This window comes from Muscardinus avellanarius (assembly GCF_963383645.1).
Source record: "Muscardinus avellanarius genome assembly, chromosome: 14".
NCBI classification, from domain to species: Eukaryota; Metazoa; Chordata; class Mammalia; order Rodentia; family Gliridae; genus Muscardinus; species Muscardinus avellanarius.
Window position 1 is genome coordinate 27,594,841 of NC_137800.1, and position 20,500 is coordinate 27,615,340.

At 32.9% G+C, this 20,500-nt stretch overlaps 1 protein-coding gene across 5 annotated transcripts in view; it reads left to right on the forward strand.

Annotated features, from left to right (window-relative positions):
- WDR17 (WD repeat domain 17) overlaps nucleotides 1–20,500 on the forward strand; it is a gene marked incomplete at both ends in the record, with an annotated part of 69,447 nt that overhangs the window by 9,022 nt on the left and 39,925 nt on the right. For 3 of the 5 annotated variants that reach the window (XM_080710605.1, XM_080710606.1, XM_080710607.1), the window contains 6 exons: nucleotides 1,821–2,004; nucleotides 5,647–5,877; nucleotides 9,110–9,361; nucleotides 11,691–11,813; nucleotides 15,039–15,223; nucleotides 19,245–19,413. In XM_080710605.1, the coding sequence (XP_080566731.1) occupies nucleotides 1,821–2,004; nucleotides 5,647–5,877; nucleotides 9,110–9,361; nucleotides 11,691–11,813; nucleotides 15,039–15,223; nucleotides 19,245–19,413 (1,144 nt within the window). The remainder of the gene's footprint in view (nucleotides 1–1,820; nucleotides 2,005–5,646; nucleotides 5,878–9,109; nucleotides 9,362–11,690; nucleotides 11,814–15,038; nucleotides 15,224–19,244; nucleotides 19,414–20,500) is intronic. The other 2 variants (XM_080710608.1, XM_080710609.1) reach the window with 2 other exon arrangements.

A 20,500-nucleotide genomic window follows, 5' to 3' on the forward strand; every position in this document is an offset into this window, starting at 1 on the left:
TCATATGAATAAATAGAGGCCCTAAGTAAGAACTAAAAAGAGTCTTTGAGCTAAATAATTATGTATTTAAGTGGGCCAGCTTAAAATTATTATTGTTCTAGTGCTAATCAGATGAGAATACCAATAGTACTGGATCGTTTTTTCCTTCATCAAAATTGTCTAAGAATAATGGAAGGAGAAAAAATTAATATAAGAGAAAACCTTAGGAAAATAATTAGATCATTAGTCAAAATTTGATATAAATGTTGTTTATGGCATCATTGTTGGGATAACAAAACTTAGAACTTATATAATACCAAACAATAGCATAATGGTTTGGTCTTTCAGCATCAATTAAATTTCTTTGTAGACCAAGTATTACTTAACAACAGAGATACAGTGGTGAACTAACCAGGTAAAATCTTCTTGTGCTACTTATGTTCTTAGGGTGGCAGGGAGAGATCATAAAATGAATAACAGAGATAACCATGAGGTAGACTTTAGGGAGAGTTGTGAATTTTGATAGCATAGCATGGTTGAGAAGAGGTGATTTTGAACTAAAAATTGAACAAGTGAATACATAGCCTTGAGCAAATCAGTGGGGAAAACAGTAGAGATCAAGGGAACAGCAAGCATAGGCTTTAACAGGGAAATTGTTTTTCCCTGTTGGAGAAACAAGAAGTTCAGAACAAGCAAGGAGCAACCTGATAACAAATTAGTTTTGGCAAGATAGCAGAGGTTTGATCCATGTATATTACTAAAGGATGTCCTGAAGGATTTCACTGCAAGTACTTAAAGATAGGTTGGTATAACATTTAATATAAAGGTTTTAAAAACTTTCAGTGAGGCCAGGAATGATGGCACATGTTTGTTTGTACTCCCAGCATTCGGGAGGCAAAGACCAGAGGATCATGGTTGGGGATCAGCCTCAGCTACTTTAGCGAGACCCTTTGCAACTCAGTGAGACCTTGTTTCAAAAGTAAAGAATAAAACATAGGGCTGGGGTTGTATCTCAGAGGTAGAATGCCCCTGGTTTCCACCCTCAGTACTGTAAAATAAATAAATAAATAAATAAATAAATAAATAAATAAATAAATAAATAAATAAATAAAATAGGGCTGGTGGTATAGCTCGGACGGAAGTACATTGCCCCTGGGTTCCATCCTCAGCACTACATACACACACACACACAAAAAAAAAACCCTTCAGTGACACTGTGAAAAGTTCATTACAACAACCTAACATGTACAAGATAAACTAAGACATGATAAAATAATGGAAAAATTAATTAATCCACTAATGAATGAAGGCACATTCACAAAGGAAACAGGAAAAAATAAGCTATCCATTTCATCCACTTATATATAAAAACACAACCTAATCTCCCATCTGAAAAGCAATGTTATAGAAAATGGCCGACAATAATACTGCTGTGGAAGAACATCTCAATAACATAAGAATGAGAAGTTGGTTTATTTAACCTAAATCTTTTTGATTCAAATATAAGTAAAAAATTGTAGAAAAAAGTTACAGTATAAATTTATTAAAAAATGTAGCAAATCTCTGAAATACTATGCATATTTAAATTTAAAATATTTATTTTTGCTAATCTTAATTGATCTGTATTTATATCAATTCATTTTCTTAATGGTTTCTTTCAGCCAATTGACTATACTTGAATGTAGTTGACTGTAGAATATGGCTTGGAATGTGTTCATAACTTTATGATTAGGTGAACTAATTTTTCATGTGTGTAGCTTTTTTCTTACATAGCATGATAATCAAGAATGTATTATCTAAAAAGGAACACTAAAACTTCTTATTTATATATTTTGTTTTAGTTGGATCATCGTTATAATGAATTCAAACTTCATGCAATTATGTCTGAACATAAGAAAAGAATCACCGCTATCTCTTGGTGTCCACATAACCCTGATCTGTTTGCAAGTGGTAGTATTGATAACTTAGTGATCATTTGGAATGTTGCAGAACAGAGAGTCATTGCTAAACTCGACAGTGCAAAAGGTATGTTTATCACCGAGACTTAGTTTATATTTTATTTCAACAATCACAACTAGTTTTAGTAGTTCAGTTTTTAAGTTTGTGATTTCAAACTAACCTATATAAGAAATGCATCATGACTCCTATACAGATATGTATAAAAGCATTTTTATGAAATAATTATACCTAGAAGATATGCTTAACTAAAACATCAATACAAAATAATTTCATTAATATTGAAATGTGCAGATTTCAAAATAAATATAAAAATAATTATTTAAAATTTACTTTTAATGAAATGAGTAAAAGGCTTTGCCTCATCATTGGTCTATACCTCTGTTTAATATACAAAGATAATATTATGCATATACTTAATATAATGTTCACTTGGTTTTCTACTTTTATGTGTAATTTGTTCATTGGAGAAAGTCCTAGTATACAAATAGATCTTTGTAAATTTGAATATTTATTATCCTATTTCTATTTAGCATTGGAAACTCCTACTTTAATCTTACTCCATATTGATAATACAATTAATTGTTTTTCTGTGTTCAGTGTAACAATAACTCACTCTTTGAGCTCCAATTATAGACTAGGCTTTTAAGCTATTACTGGATATATTTTCCATATTAGTAGCTTCTTTAAATTTTTTTAGATTTTTTTTATTGGTGCATTGTAGTCATACATTTTTTTTTCTTTTTTGTGGTACTGGAGCTGGAACCCAGGGGCATTCTACCTCAGAGCTACACTCCTAGCCCTATTTTTTTTTTTTTTGTCTTTTTATTTTTGAAAGAGGGTCTCACTGAGTTGTGAATGGCCTCGCTAAGTAGCTGAGGCTGTCCACTAACCACGATCCTCTGGCCTCAGCCTCCCAAATGCTGGGATTATAAACACGCACCACCACACTCGGTTTGTAGCCATACATCTTAATGGGTTAAAATTAATGAATCTAACAATTTTCTATCTTAGATGGAAAATTGAAACAGGACAATTTCACCAACTTTATTTCAATCAAAATTTCTTTATAATATTCTTCTAAATATATAGCAACATTATTGGGAATTCATAGGCAATCATATTTTTCATAATAATAATGTCTTTTGGAACCTATAGATATATTTAAGTTACTTACAATATAGCTTTTTCTTTGTCTTTTCCATGTCTTTGGATCATTAAGAATGCTGAACTTGCCAGGTGTGATGGCACACGCTTGTAATCCCCCACTTGGGAGGCAGTGACAGGAGGATTCCACAGGTTCGAAGCTAGCTTTGTTGGCTTAAGAGACCCTGTTTCCAAATAAAAATATAAAAAATATAAAAAATAGGTCTGGGAGTGTAACCTGAAGGTAGAAGGGTTTCCAGGAATCCTAGTATCACCAAAAAAAAAAAAAAATGCTGAACTTATCAATAAAATACACACATTTTCTTATTCAACTATCATTTAAAAAATACTGGCCAAATGAGGTAAATTTTCAGATATAAAAATGCAAATTTCAGAGCCAGGCATGGTGGAGCACTCTTGTAATCTCAGCATCTGGGAGGCTAAGACTGGAGGACTGCAATTCACGAACAGTCTCAGCTACTTAGTGAGACCCTTCACAACTTAGTGAGACCCTGTTTCAAAATAAGAATAAAAAATAGGCTAAGGGATGTAGCTCAGAGGTTGAATGCCCCTGGGTTCCATCCCCAGACCCACCCACACACAAATATAAATTTTATTCCCAAGTTGATGTGCCCTATTTTTTATTTTCACTTGTAACAACCAGAATGTTATTTTATATAACCAGAATGTTATATAAAAGATATTTTAAAAGATATTTTATTAAGTGAGATGCCATTATTTTAATTCATAATTTTTCTTCAGATTTTTATTATATCAATGAAAATACCAGATTACTTTGGTACCAAACTTTGTGGTATACAGACAGTGATTGATAGCCTCAATTGAGGTCTTTTTAATATCTCCCCATGTTTTCTAATTTTTTGTTTCCCCACCAATCACAAATCCTACAGATTATTCCAGTCATTTTAATATTAATCAGCAATGCACTTTTTGGTGGTACTGGGGATGGAACCCAGGGGCCTTATACCTCTGGACTACACTCCCAGATCCATTTTATTATATTTTATTTGGAAACAGGGTCTCTTAAGCTAGCTGTGGCTGGCTTCAAACCTGCATGATCCTCCTGTCTCTGAACAATGCATTCTTATAATATATTAAATTCAACTTTATGTGAGGTTAATTTTCAATGACACAAAGTAAAATTTTTCTAAAACTTTTTTCAGATTTTATTTGAAATAAACTAAAAGTTCTAACCACATCTTGTAACCATTTATAACTGCTTAATGAACATATTTTTAAATATGCAAAACTACAGATTAGACAACATATATTGTCATCTATGTTAGCCAATGATTTATCATCAAACACCATGTATATCACATTTCTTCATGATATTTTTAATTCATCAGCTATAAACTGTTGCCATAAACTTAATTTACTGCAAATTTCAGCACTGTGTCTTTATTCATATCATTTTTTCTTCCTGGGAAATACTGCTCATACTATATATTTAAACACAACCTCTCTTTCTAGGTATAATAGGTAACAAATTTCTTTTTAGAAAAGTAGCTCAGATGTTCTCAAACTTCATTTGAAGAAATTTGTTAAAAATAGGCTTCTGGGTCCTATTGCCACATGATCTGATACATTATTCAATTTGATGATCCACATACAATCAATTTATCTGTGTTAGAAGATTCTATAATCTCTCTCTTGAGTCCTTAACTTCCCAGACATCGATTTTATGAATGATTTTTGTTGGGGGAAAGGATAATGGGGAGTGAATTTAGGAGTACCCTACCTTTGAGCTAGACTCTTGTTTCTTTTGAAACAGGGATTTGCTAAATTTTTGAGGGTCTTGCTAAGTTGCTGAGGATGGCATTGAACCTGTGATCCTTCTGTCTTGGCTGGGATTATAGGCATGTACCACTCTGCCTAGCTTATAAAATTTATTTGCTCATAACAGTAGCAGAAACATTAACGATTAACTTTTGTGTTTCATAAAGTAGTTTAAAAGGTACTCATATACATCATTATATTTTCTTAAGATGCACGTGAAATAGCCAGCTGTTTTGTTATTTATATTTTATAGATGAATAAACAGAGTAGTTTAGAGGTAAAGCTAGGAATTGAATCTAAACTTTTCATAGTTGCATAAATCTTTTCATGAATTTAATATATCTTTCATCAATTGATACTGAAGATCCTTTATCCCATACTACTTTGTATGCCTACAATGCCTAGAAAAGGTCTTATATACAAATACAATAAGTATTCATTACTTTAATATATAGTTTATTGAAATAAAGAAATAAAAATTTTTCTTACTTCATGAGGCATGTGATCATTTACTAAAATACTATTAAGCATTTAAACACAATGAGGTGTATTCTTTTCATCATGAAAGTTCCCTACATATATCTCCTGTATTATTTGGGATTATTTTATAAATCTAGTTCCAAAGTAAGAGAGTAGTATATTTTAAAGGAATAAACACTTTCTTGTATTTTAATTTGCTTTAGAAATGTACAATGCAAATGGTATTTAGTGACACAATTTTAAACCACATCTTTCTGTTAAGTATCTATGTTTAATTCATTTCAGGGAAGCCTAACTGTCTTAGCTGGTGCTGGAATGAAGATGATGCTGTAGCATTTGTTTCCCACAGAGGCCCACTGTTCATTTGGACCATCTCAGGACCAGATAGTGGAGTGACTGTTCACAAAGAAGCTCATAGCTTCTTGTCTGATATCTGTATATTCAGATGGCATACCAAAAAAAGGGGAAAAGTTGTATTTGGTCATATTGATGGAAGTCTATCAGTTTTTCAGCCAGGTAAGAATTCATTTAATCTAGTCTCTTAAGTTATATTTTTCTTAGCAGATATTCTTTCTAACTTACAATATGTATATTAGTCTGCCTTTTGGGACTACAACACATACCTGAGGTAAATAAGCTTAAAAAGAAGAAAGGTTTACTTTGGCTCAGTTTTGGAGGTTTAAGCATGTGACCAATTGGCTCTATTGCTTTGGGTCTGTGGCAACACAGTACATGTTAGCAGGGACATGTAGTGGATCAGTCCTACTCAGCACATGCCTGAATAGGAAAGCAAAAAAGAGGAAGATGAAAGGGCTGGCTTCCCACACACAACCACATTGGAAGCAGGTCCTCAGTGACTCAGTACATCCAATAAAATATGTTCTAAAGGTTCCACCACCTCCAATAGCACCATGAGCCAGGGACCAAACTTTTAACACATAGGTCTTTGGGGAACATTCCAGATCAAAGTATAGCAATACATAAAGTCAAAAGCAACAACGTTTTAATATTAAAGTAATAGATGTGAAAATATTATCCACTATTGAGCCAACTACACATACTAATTTGAGGTAACTTTTATTTATATGTATTTCAATACATTTAACTAAGCTGTGTAGATCTTATTTTGAATTTTCCCAAATAAATCATTTGTCCTATGTTTGTGCTTTTCGTGTCAATTACTTATGTCTACTTATTTACTAAAGAAATAACCTAAATGAAAAGTAATATACAGTGAGAAAATATGATGGCTTTTTAAAACTACTCAAAAATATTTTCTCACCTGCTTATAAGGAGACAATTTTGATGCCATAGCTCTTTAACAAAAGCTTTAAACATGGCAAAAAAAGGGACAATAACAATTTGAACCTCTAGTTAATTAATTTGGCTGAGTTAAAAGGTAGGATAGATTAATCTATTCTGATTTTTTCAAATTTCAGAAATAGCAAAAAAAAAAAAAAGTACAATTCAAAAAACAAAAGAGTACCTGACTTGGTCTTTCCTCTAAGTAACTATTGTTAACTTTTGGGAAACATGTTTTTAGTGATCTGGTGTCTCTTTTAGTATATGGGACTTAGGCTGGCTAGAAAGTTAGGTACGAGTGTTTTTACAAGAACAGAATAATAATTGCATTTAAAAACATATTACATTCAAATTATCTGAACTTAATAAAAGAAATAAGAAATGAAATTTGAAAAGAAGAGATTGTGAATTGTTAAATCTTTCTTTACAAAATAATTGTTCTTATTAACTTAAAAAAGGATTATATACAACATTGATACATTGAGGGCATTATATTTTAAATACATTTTAAACAGTACCCATTACTTGCCTTTTAAATAAAGGTAAAAATAGATACACAGATACTTCTTTACCACTTCACCACTCTGCTCTTTGTATCTGGGCTTAGTTCTTTGTGGGTTATGCTAATTTAACATGGGGATAGTTCATCCCCTTGTTGAAGATTATTATAAAAAGAGATCAATGACTCTTGCTATATTTATTTATTTATTGTATTTTTGTTATTAGTTTTTTTTTTACTTTTAGTATATCATATTGGAAATGGCATACATTCAGACTGTGCTTGGTGTCCTCTCCCACCCCCCATTTCCCCTTTCCCTTCCTCCCAATGATGAGTGTCCAGGTTGACCATGCTACATTCATACTTTTACACATATTCAAATATAGTTTCTCCATTAATCAACCTCTGCCTTCTTTCTCTCCTATCCTTCCATTTTGGCTTTGCTGAGGTTTCCCATCCATTATCTGGAGTCCCTCTTTCATCCCCAATACACTCTAGTTTGGGCATATTAGAGAAAATATATGTCCCTTCTCTTTCTGTGCTTGGATGATCTCACTTAACATAATGTTATCCGGTTTCAACCCTTTTGGAAAGATACCCAGTAATGGTATAGCCAAATCATGTGGTGGACTGAGGCAGGAGGATCATGGGATTGTAGACAGCCTCAGTTACTTACTGAGGCTCTCTGCAACTTAGTGAGACCGTTTCAAAAATAAACAATAAAATATATGACTGGGATTGTAGCTCAGAGGTCCAATGCCCCTGGAATCCATCCCTAGTACCGCAATATATATATATTTAACATATTTATATAAATATAACATCTTGGTAAATTTAATTCCATTCCAAAAGTGATACAATTTCAATTCACTTTACAAATATCTGATATATCAAGAAAACTGATATATCAAATATATGATATGTAAAAGAAAACTAATATTTTTCTGTTTTTATCTTACCCCACTGGAACATTCTAAGCACCTAATCAACTAACACATTTAATCTTTTAAAAACCTCTTTGAGGCAAGTGTTATCTCCTCTATTATGAAAGTAAAAAAACTTGGGTTCAGATTATGAATCTTGGAAGCAGAATTTGAAATAGGCAGCTAGCTTCAAATCCATCACTTCTTGATAGTCTTCATTTTGAAAAACACCTATTCCTGTGCTATTTTAACTAAGTGAATTTTGTTATTGACAAAATCAAGTGCAATACTTACATATACCTTTTTCTTATAATTTTATAGTAAAAATAGAAATATTTAAGGCACTAGAGATTACCAAAACAAAGCCATTGAGTTTGACCTGACCTTTTTTTTTTTTTTTTTTTTTTTTTTTTTTTTTTTTTGCGATACTGGAGATGGAACCCAGGGGCATTCAACCTTCAAGCTACACCTCCAGTGCTATTTTTTATTTTGAAACAGGGTCTCACTGAGTTGCAAAGAGCCTCACTAAGTAGCTGAGGCTGTCCTCAAACCGCGATCTTCCTGTCTCAGCCTCCCAAATGCTGGGGCCACAGTGTGCGCCACCATGCTTGGCAAGTTTGACTTTCATCAAGAAAACAAATTGCTTCCCTTGCATTCACATGATAATGATCCTTCCTGCAAAAAAACAACAGATTGGTATTCTCAAAACTCTTAGAGATTGGTGCTATACACCAATAAAATTATTATGATTTAAATACTAATTTTAGTCAGGTGTGCTGGTGCATCCCTGTAATACCATTTGAGAGGCTGATTCAGAAGGACCACAGGTTTACAGCCAGCTTTAGCAACTTAGTGATGCCCTTAGCAACTTGGCGAGACCCTGTTTCAAAATAAAAAATAAAACAGCTGGGGATGCAACTTAAAAGTAGAATGTCCCTGGGTTCAATCCCCAGTACCACAGTATAAATAAACAATTAATTAACCTTTTGTGACTTTTTGGAAAATTTTTTTTGTATCATAATAGGTAACAAAAATCAGAAACATGTTCTGAGACCTGAATCTCTTGAAGGAACAGATGAAGAGGATCCAATTACTGCCCTGGAATGGGACCCACTATCTACTGATTATCTTCTTGTGGCTAATTTGCATTATGGAATTCGCCTAGTAGATTCTGAATCACTTTTTTGCATAACCACATTCAACTTGCCCAGTGCAGCAGCTTCTGTACAGTGTTTAGCCTGGGTTCCCAGCGCTCCTGGCATGTTTGTAACTGGAGGTATACTCACGCCTCTTCTCCTGAGTTTTAAGTATCCTTTCATTGAGCTAGGGAAACTATAGTTTTCTGGTTAATTTTGTGTAAAATGTATTAGTATCTCAAATGCCTAGTTTACTTTAATTTATATAGTACATCTTTAAGATGATTAAAAAAATAAAAATAAGGCCCAGTGTTCTGAACTTCCAGAAATACATTGTAATATAGTATGTCTGCATATATATGTTTGTCTGTGCATGTATGAAAGACAAGAACAGTTTAATTTTGGTTATGGCAGTAAACTTACTGACCAGAATGACATTTTGCCAGGATAGGAGCCCTATCTACCTCATTAATAATCATGACTGCCCTTATCCAGATATGCCTACATAGACCCAAATATTTTGAACCTGGTTTGAAAATGAAAGTAGAACTTATTACCATGGGTGGAAAAAATGCTCCTTCATGGTTTTCTAATCATTAGGGAAATAGCAAAGGTAAGTAGTTATGAAGAATGAGACAATGGGGGTTGTTAAGGATGCTAATTAGGAATTAAGTGACTCCTTTTACCATTTGCCTAGGTTGAGAGAGAGGCCTCTGAAGAAGCATTTTCACCTACTATATAAGTACTTCCTACATTGATTAATGCAAAATAATAATGATTCTATGTCCTTTCAATATTTTAAAGGAATTCTTTACATCTTGAGTGTTTAATATACACATGGAAATAGATTATTTGTTTCTGTATATTAATTGCATTTAATTTTACAGAACTTAATAATAGGCATCACAGCTTTTAAATATATTTATTATCATCATTATTAATGAAATATAGTCCACATATCATAACATCCACCATTTTTAAAAGATACTATTGGCCCTGCATGGTGGTGCATGCTTGTAATCCCAGCATTTGGGAGGTTGAAACCAGAGGATGATCAATGTTCATGGACAGTCTCAGCTACTTTGGCCCTTTACAACTCAATGATACCCTGTTTCAAAAATAAAAAGACTGAAAAATAGGGCTGGGGGTATAGCTCAAAGGTACAGTGCCTGTGGGTTCCATTCCCAGTACTGAAAAAAAAAAGTAAAAAATGATACTATTGGGTGGTTTGCAGTATAGTCACAAATTTGTACAGCCATCTCCACTAATTCCAGAATATTTCATGATTCCCCAACCAACTCTACCTATGAACAGTAAAGTTTCATTCCTCCTTCACAGTCCCTGGAACATGTGCACACATATAATCTGGTAACATACTTTCTATACTTGTGGGTTTGTGTAATCTATTTTCTATATCTATATGGATTTGCCTACTCTAGACTAATTTCATATAAATGGAATCATTCCATATATATCCTATTGTGTCTTGCTTATTTGACTCACATAACTCTGTCAAGGTTCATCTTGCATTTATCAGTACTTCTTTCTATGGCTGAGTAGTATCCCATTATGTGAATATGCCATTAATCATTCACAGACATTGATATTGTTTCTACTTTTATTCTATTTTGAAAAATATTGTCATAAACAATTATGTACATATTTTTGTATGGACATATGTTTATAATTACGTTGAGTATAAACCTAGAAGTGGAATTGCTGGGTCATGTGGTAATTCAGTGATTGGCTGCCTGATGAACTGCCAGATTGTTCTCCAAAGCAGCTATTAAGTGGGGTTTTTGGAAAAAGTAAGACTTTCTAATGGTCTTCAGCTATATCTAACAGTCCTTATTCAGTTAAAAGTGGACAGTGGAACAGTTTAAAATGTTTGAAGAGAGCCAGGCATGGTGGCGCACACTTGTAATCCCCACGCTTGGGAGGCAGAGACAGGAGGATCACGCAGGTTCGAAGACAGTGCTGTTGGCTTAAGAGACCCTGTTTCCAAAAATAAAAAAGTATAAAATAGGTCTGGGAGTGTAGCCCGTGGGAGTGTAGCCGGAAGGTAGAAGGGCTTCCAGGAACTCCAATACTACCAAAAAATAAAAAATAAAAAATAATGTTTGAAGAGTGAAAGAATTATTTAATGTTAAAAATGGAGAGTTTTTGTAGCTGACAGTGTCATACAAGTGTATATAAATGAAGTGGTTTTACAATCTAATTATTATACCATTCTTGGGGTAGAGGGAAATCTTCCAAAGCAGGCTTATAATAAAAAAGAAAAAGTGCCCCAGATTTAAAAATTAAAAAGCATTTTAGTAGTTTCTTTGGTTGTAACATTATATATACATCGCCATTCAAAATATATAAATTATTGCTAAAATTTTCTAAGCTGAAGTCTTTTTATTATTTTTATGTGAGAATTAGTTTTGAACAAAATTTGTTAACGTGCTTGTTTGATCATCTGACTAGATTCTCAGGTGGGTGTTTTGCGGATTTGGAATGTTTCAAGAACAACACCTATTGATAATTTTAAATTAAAGAAAACAGGATTTCACTGCTTACATGTGCTTAATTCTCCTCCAAGGAAAAAATGTAAGTAAATGTCAAAATATTAATATTTAAAATATATTTATATCAACTAAAATGACATATAGTGATGTAAATATATTAAATACCGTATGCACTTTGAGAAGCAAATCTTAGATATAGCCTTAATTATGTGTGTGTGTATATAAAATGTGTGTGTGCAACACATGTTTTAAAGGGACCACCAAATTCACAAAATGACTAATATTACTAAATTGAAATTATTAGAAGCCAACTTGTATTTATAAAATGCTGTTAAATTAGACTATTCAGATCACCTTAAATTGTTTCTGTGAATAAGATGAAAACAATGATAATGGTGAAAATAAGTTAGTAATATCAAAAGTGATGGGTCTAAACAAAACTGATCTGGCCAAAAGAATTTATTTCAAACATGGCTCACTTATCATCTGTACAGATTATGACAAAGTTCAAAATGTAATGTTCACATTAGAAGATCTAGAATTCATATTTCATCTTTACATACAAGTTGTTGCTGAATTTGTAGTTAAAATTATGGGCATTCTATATCTTCTTCATTTTTGTTGTGTATTTTTACTGATTGTCATTCATTGCTCCTGGAAACAAGAAAAAAAAATAACAAAACATACTTATGCTATAAATAAAAATCACTGGAACTTGGAGGAAGTTTAATATTTGATTTTTATTGAAGGTAAGGGAAATTAATTTCCTGTTAGGTCTATCACCATCACTCTGCATGGTTGGTAGTGTTTCTGTTTTGTTTGGATCATAAAAAAATTAGATAAGGAATTTAGTGATTGAAAAATCTAGAGTAATTCCTCTTTACTTGAGTCGGTGTATGTTTATAATATGCTACTCAAGCATACATATGATTATAATATCGTAAATAATTAGCAGTGGTTAGTCAAATTTCTACATTTTTATATATAATTTAGCAGGCAGTGGTAAGTAGTAGAAAAATGCCTCTATTTTACCTTCAGCCTTTTAACAAATTTAAGCCTTTCATTTATGTCCTAATACTTTTAGGACCTGGATATTTTGATATCTAGAAATATTAAGAGAAATGGAATAATATGCAGGAGGCTCTCTTATTGTTTTGTAGTCTACTTTTGTTAGTTTTAGTTTCTTTGTTTATAGATTATGAACTTCTCTATTTTGGAATGATTGAGACATCACAGATTCTCTTTTCTTTAATACTTGTTCATAGAGCAGAAGTCTATATCTATTAGTCAATTAGAAAATATAAAGACGCACATACCAATCTTGTTAATTTTGAGTATTTCTTCTTTTTTTTTTTTGCGGGTCTGGGGGTGGAACCTAGGGGCATTCAACCTCGGAGCTACACCCCCTGCCCTATTTTTTATTCTTTATTTTGAGACAGGGTCTCACTGAGTTGCAGAGGGCCTCACTAAGTAGTAGCTGAGGCTGTTCATGAACCATGATGCTCTTGTCTCAGCCTCCCAAATGCTGAGATTACAAGTGTGCACCACCACACCCAGATGAGTATTTCATTTTAGATAACCTATGTTTTCCCCTCAATTTTTCTTTTTTCTTTCTTTCTTTCTTTTTTTTTTTTTTTTTTTGCAGTACTGGAGATGGATCCCTGGGGCATTCTACCTCCAAGCTATACCCACAGCCCTGTATTTTATTATTTATTTTGAAACAAGGTCTTGCTGAGTTGCAAAGGGCTTCACTAAGTAGCTGAGGCTGTCAGGGAACTGTGATCCTCCTGTCTCAGCCTCCTAAATGCTGGGATTACAAGTGTGTGCCACCATGCTTGGCTCTCCCCTTAATTTTTAAATATAATAGTTTAGAAGAATAATTATGAAAATGAAGTTTTTAGTTTGATTTGGAGAAAGACAATAATACATGAATGTCTGACAATTGAATTTACTTTTTACTGATTTTTTTTGTACCAGAGTTTTTGAGGATTTTGCACAGTGAGAAATGGCATAATTGCTATACTTGAGGCTGTATATACAGTAAAACCTAGGGGTTTTTAAATGTTTGGGGAAATTCTTATGGGAAAAAAAGATGTAGAAGAACCTCTAACAAGGTTAATGCTCATGCTGAGGTCTTTTGAGAATTCAGTGTGTACATTTTGGTATCTAATTTAGTAGTTAGTGGTAAGCTTTAGCTTACACAAAAATAAAATGGTTTAAAAGAAAAAAATAAAAGGTAGATAATATCACTGAATTCTAAAAAGTATGAGTTACAGATTGATGCATTAAAGTTAAGACCAGTCATCTGCTCATAATGTCAACTAAATAAATTATTAGAAAAAGCAGCCATGCATTATATTAGCTTTTAACCCAGCTATCCAATATTTCATCAAACTGGTTACTTCCAAATTCTTTTATTTGTTGTTCATTATAGTTGGACTCCCTCTCACTCTCCAATTCAGAGAAATGAATATTATCCATAATGAATCAGGAAGACTTTATCTTGGTAATAAAAGAATGTACTGGGAAATATTTATCCATATTTTAACATGTAATTAATAATAGATTGGTCTAACAATTACAGTGGCATCATTATTTTGCATGATGTTTGTAAGAAAATATTCACCATCTAAAGAAAAACTTCTTGAAAGGAGAGAAAATATGGATTAAATAACATACAATAATTAACTAAAAAGAAGATGTTTATATAATTGAAAGAGAAATGAAAGTCTACGAACAATAAAAAATAAGAAAGAAGAAAGAAAAGTTGAGATAGAAATGTATGTCAGACTGTAATTCATGATTTGGGTGCTAAATTGGATTATAACAAATCTCAAAAATAATTGTGTTCATTGGCTTGAAACTAGTAGCAAAGAATTATTCTCTTTTAAAGAGAAAAATCCCATACATATTTGCAATTTATGTGAGTAAGTGTGGAATAAGCTATCATGTCAGTATTTTGAAGAGAGAGTACATTAAAAACAAGCAGGCTGTGCTATAATTTATGGGGAGGTAAAAAACACAAATATTCACAACAGACTGTGATTTCTCACTCACTAATTTTAATTCATTTTACTCCATCTGTACATCTCTATACCTCTTGAAATTAAGTCCAATTTTATGCTTGTATTTCCATATTGTCTGGCTATGCTGAAGAAGTGTTTCAGTGTGGCAGAAACCATGATCATTTATATAGATTCTGGATTTGAAAACAAAACAAAGCGAATAAGTATCTATAAACTAAACCAATGGCTTTGTTCCACTGGGAAGCCATTGACATAAATCCTCTGTCTCCCTTCTATTTTAGTTTCAATTCAGTCTCCAACCAAAAATCATTATACATCTTCAACAAGTGAAGCAGTTCCACCCCCAAGTTTGACACAGAATCAAGCATTTTCTCTTCCTCCGGGTCATGCCGTGTGCTGTTTCTTGGATGGTGGTGTTGGACTTTATGATATGGGGGCCAAGAAGTGGGATTTTCTTAGGGACTTGGTATGTTGGCAGTAATTTCTTCTATTAAACACAACACTTACTTGGCATAAATTTGTGTTGTTCACCTTTACTCTATACTAATATAAATGAAATTATTGTTATAAGTAATGATATATGAAGATCTAGTTGGTTGAAACATGTTTAAATATAGAGTAATAAAACTATTAAGATTATGTAAATGTTAGAAATTAAATTTTTTGAAAACATTAATGTCTACTTACCTCATGTTGTATGTAGTGGTCAAGTATACTTCAAAAGCCAGGGGTGCAGCTCAGGGTAGAGTGCTTGTCCTGGGTGAAGCACCTGTTCTAATTCCTGTTTTCACTCGAAAAAGAGAAAAAGCATATAGGGGTACATTATTGAAGGCAATATAGGGAATAGAATTCTTTTAGGATTAGAAAGACAACCTTTTGTCATTTATTCCAAAGCATATTGCTCCAATGTTGTCCGTGAACAGAGTAAGGTTGGATCAGCGGGTTTCTAAGCCTTATTTCTATTGTCGCATCATTATAATTTGCAAATTCTGTTCTTACCATCATTAAGCCTTTACATAAGATACAGTACAACTTCTTATGGTTCATTTTGTATCCATACTACTTTATATAGTACCTAGAACACAGGAAGACTTTAATAATTATATTTAATGATGACATGCAATAATGCACTTTGTTTATAAGTAATGTTTGTCAAAGTTATCCTCTTTAATTCTCCATAGTGTAGAGTTTATAAAAATACTCCTATTTCCCACAGGTTTGAATTAGATAAAGCTAGACACTTAGCAAACTTAATTGTTAATTTCTTTCCTATGATTTCACGTAGAAAAGGAATCTAGACTTTGTGTCTGTTTTTTGGCTGTACTGGGGATGAAACCCAGGGGCATTCTACCACCAAGCTACACCCCTAGACCTATTTTTTAATTCTTTATTTTGAAACAGCATCTCACTGAATTGTAAAGGGCCTCACAAAAAGGCTGAGGCTGTTTGCAAACTGTGATCCTCCTGTCTCAGCCTCCCAAATGCTGGGATTACAAGCGTAATCCACCTCACCTGGCTAGGTTTTCTTTTAAAAAAGAGAGGGAATGAATCGATAAGGTTGAGTCATTTTGAGACTGCTCGTTTAATTTTGCCCTGAAAAAACACTGAACAATAATAGTACAGATATTTCTGAAACAATGTATAGCTTGATTATAAAAATATTTCTTTTGTAGATATTTATTAGAAAATTATTTGATTTTATTTCCATTTATCCTTTTTCATGTAAACTCTTTCCTAATGTTGTAAACTTTTTTCTGTATTTAAAATTGCCATTCAAACAAATTTATGATAAAGAAGGGAAAAATAGAAGAACACAGTTAATTTTATAAAAAGTTGTTTTAGGCTTGGCATGGTGGCACACACTTGTAACCCCAGTACTTGAAAGGCTAAGAAAGGAGGATTATAGGTCCAAGGACAGCCTTAGCAACTTAGGGAGATCCTGTTTAAAAAAAAAAAAAAGAAAATGGCTGGAGGTAGAATGTCTTATGGGTTCAATCCCCAGTACTAAAAATAATTGTTTTAATAGAAGAGAAATCATGCAACTTTAACTCAGTTTTTTATTAAGTGTATAGCTTCACAATAAAATGTTTTAGTCATAATATATGTTAAATTTATAAATCTAATAAATACTAAAAAGTACTACAAAGTCACTTAATTATACATTATTTCACTAGCTTTACTCATTTAAAAAAAATCTGCCAGTCAGAAGAGGTAGTCATTTTTTTCCCTTATACTTTATCCTGTCTTAAACACAACTCCAAATTTGAAATACTAGAGGTATTAGTAGAAGAAACATTTCCCTCTTCATATATACATATATATGAAGCTCCAAAGATTTCAGATTACATAGAGTAAGAATTCTTATTACTATACATTCTGAAAGAGATGCTACCATATGAAGGTTTGCCTGTTAAAATTAAGAAAAATGGGTCGGGCGTGGTGGCGCACGCTTGTAATCCCCGCACTTGGGAGGCAGAGACAGGAGGATTGCGCAGGTTCGAAGCCAGCCGCACGTGCTGGCTTAGGAGACCCTGTTTCCAAATAAAAATGTAAAAATAGGTCTGGGAGTGTAGCCCGGAGGTAGAAGGGCTTCCAGGAACCCCAGTACCACAAAAAAAAAAAAACAAATTTAAGAAAAATGAAGCCTCTCATGGTGGCTTACGCTTGCAATCACAGCATTAAGGAGGTTGAGACAGGAGGATCACAGTTCATGGCCAACCCTGCTACTTAGTGAGGCCCTTTGCAACTTAATGAGACCCTGTTTCAAAATAAATAAATAAAAGAATAGGACTGGGAGTGTAGCTGGGAGGTCGAATGGAACCTGGGTTCCATTCCCAGTACTGAAAAAAATTTTTTTAAAAAGGCTATATTTTACTCTTCTTCCCTGTTTCCTTCTTGGTAAGAAGAAAGCAGAATTACAATTTGGTTCTTGATATGTGGATTTTCAACGTTACAATTTGAAGGTATAGCAGTGAAATACAATTTAAAAGAACACATACATGCTACTACTGCCTTAAGTATGTTCTTAATGTGAGAAATAACCATCTGAAATAACGCCCACCAGTGAACCCATGGTTGTAACCATCTTCCTTTTTTCCTTTTTTTCTAACTTTTGGAGTTTTCCTCCTCTACATTCACCTAAAAGAGAGACTTTAGAGCACCTTTGCATTTCCCCAAGAATTTCCGTTTCTGCTGTTAGTGGAAATACAGAAAGTTTGAAGGCTTTCATTGTCTATCTTACTACAGCAGTTGAGGAATAGAAAGCCCTGTTCTCATATCTCAACTCCATCTCTAGATCTAACTCATTATAGTTTCTGCCGCTTGCATTTCAATTTCCATTCTTCAGTATTTGGAAGAAGACAAAATACAATTCTGACTTTATTTTTTAGCCTCTTTATTTTTGAAAAAAGGTCTCACTGAGTTGCGAAGAGCCTCACCAAGTAGCTGAGAACTGCGATCCTCCAGTCTCAGCCTCCCGAATGTTGGGATTTCAAGTGTGTACTGCCACACCCAGCCTAATTCTGGCTTTTTAAATTGGATTTGAACAGATGTTCCCATGGACACATTAGTTATTAAGTGCTACTGTACAGGTATATGTTTACATGCATATACCACTTCATAGTCTTATGAAGTGTTTAGTCTTATGAAGGGTGTTTAGAATCCAAATTCCAAAGAATATATGTGCTAGAAATTTTTGAAACAAAACTCATAAAATTTTGAGGCAATGCCTGATTCTTCCTATTTCTGCCCAAATTGTGAGGACCTTTTGGAATATATATATATCATTAGTATTAAAAAGGAATATTTGTATTAACAGAAATTTAGTTTTGCTATCACATTGTTCTTTTACTCTACTGCCAGAATGGCATGTAGTATTGATAAGTAATCGCTTTATACATGTCTAGCTTATTATTCTGTTTATTAAAAATTCAGAATACTTTGTATTGAATTAAAATTGATGAATGAGGCTTTTGAACAATTTGAATTTAGTTGCTGAATTGAAGAACTGTGGTTGAATAACATGTAGGTCTGCACAAAATATAATTTGACTAATGCCACAAATGGCAAATTCCACAGCTGACTTATGTAACAGATCACAGTCAAATGGTAGGTTCCCTAAAAAGAGTGTATAAACTTATCTTCAGGCTATGCATATGGGATATATAGGAAATAGCAATGACATTCATGTTTAGACTAAAGTCTCATCACAAAGACGTTTCACTATACAAAATGGAAATATTCCAAAATTCAAAAAAATATCTGAAGTTTGTAACACTAACCATCCCAAGCATTTCAGATAAGGGATATGCAACCTGTAGCAATAACAGTAGCATTGATTCCAATTTTGTGTGTTTCTGTTTGTATATTTTTGCATTAATACTTAGAAAATCATACTACCTGTATCAATCTGATCATGTATTATGGTCTGTGGATTAATGGTGTCTATTTTTCTCAGTAGTTATGACCTTTTTATACTGCATGCTTAGGGACATGTGGAAACTATCTTTGACTGCAAATTCAAACCTGATGATCCAAATCTTTTAGCAACAGCTTCATTTGATGGCACTATAAAAGTTTGGGATATAAACACACTAACAGCAGTCTATACTTCCCCGGGTAATGAAGGGGTTATTTATTCCCTCTCATGGGCTCCAGGTAAGAAGTTATTTTATTAAAACCAGGAATGCAATTAAGTGGCTTTGCTAAATTTTATTTTCATTTGAATTATCTTCTTCCTCCAGATATCATCTTGTTCCAAATGATCATAGAGGCAAATTAATACCAACATTTGGTTGCTTTAGTTTTAGAATAGACTACCTGCAGAGGTACTTTAATTCTTGAGCCTTTTAATATAACATAGTCATATAGAAAAGCCACAGTAAATCTGAATAATCTTTACTCATCCGATTTTTAGCTGTATTTGTAGAGCTATGTCTTGAAATGTATAAGACATTTGCATGATAAAAGTTTCTCAGAAATTTTTCATGTGATCCAAATTTATGAAAATAATAATATATTTTCTAAAAATTATGATGACTTCCCCAGATACATGTCATAAATATCAGTGATTAAATTTTTAATTATAACAATATATATATATAATCTCCAACCTTTGTAATATTGAAGAACTTTTATGCCATAAAATTGTTTCTTCTCAACCTCAGAAAGATGTAATGTAGACACCTCTATCCATAAATGAGAGATATCCTACAAAACCTTTGACACTTTCTCCCAAATACTTTTCTATAAAAATAATTTTATACATATAAGTGGATTTCACTTTATAGATTATTTATTATGCTTAATTATTTATCCTAATAGTAACTCATTGATTTAATAACCAGTGTTAACCAGGATACAGCTTATCTTTATTTTTTAACTTATTTCTTCAAGCATGGGAATTCTTAATTTTGAATTTTAGAGCCTTCAAGATGTTTAGATTTCATTAGAGTCTGTAAATTTCTTGGGATCTTATGAATTATTTTTAGTTTATAACATTTATGCCTGTATCTGTCAAGAACATAATCAGATTTCCAGAGTGGTCCATGACACACAAATGGTTAAGGTCCGGTCTTTTCTATATCTTATATCTACAGTGAAGAGAAGTCTGGAAACAAAATGATCTTACCTACAACTCTTGATGGCAGTGTTGGCTCTTTTAAGCCTGTGCTCATAATTATCGTAGTGTGCATGACCACAGCAGGTTTTCCTAGCCTGCAGTATGGGAATTGGAGCAGCCAGT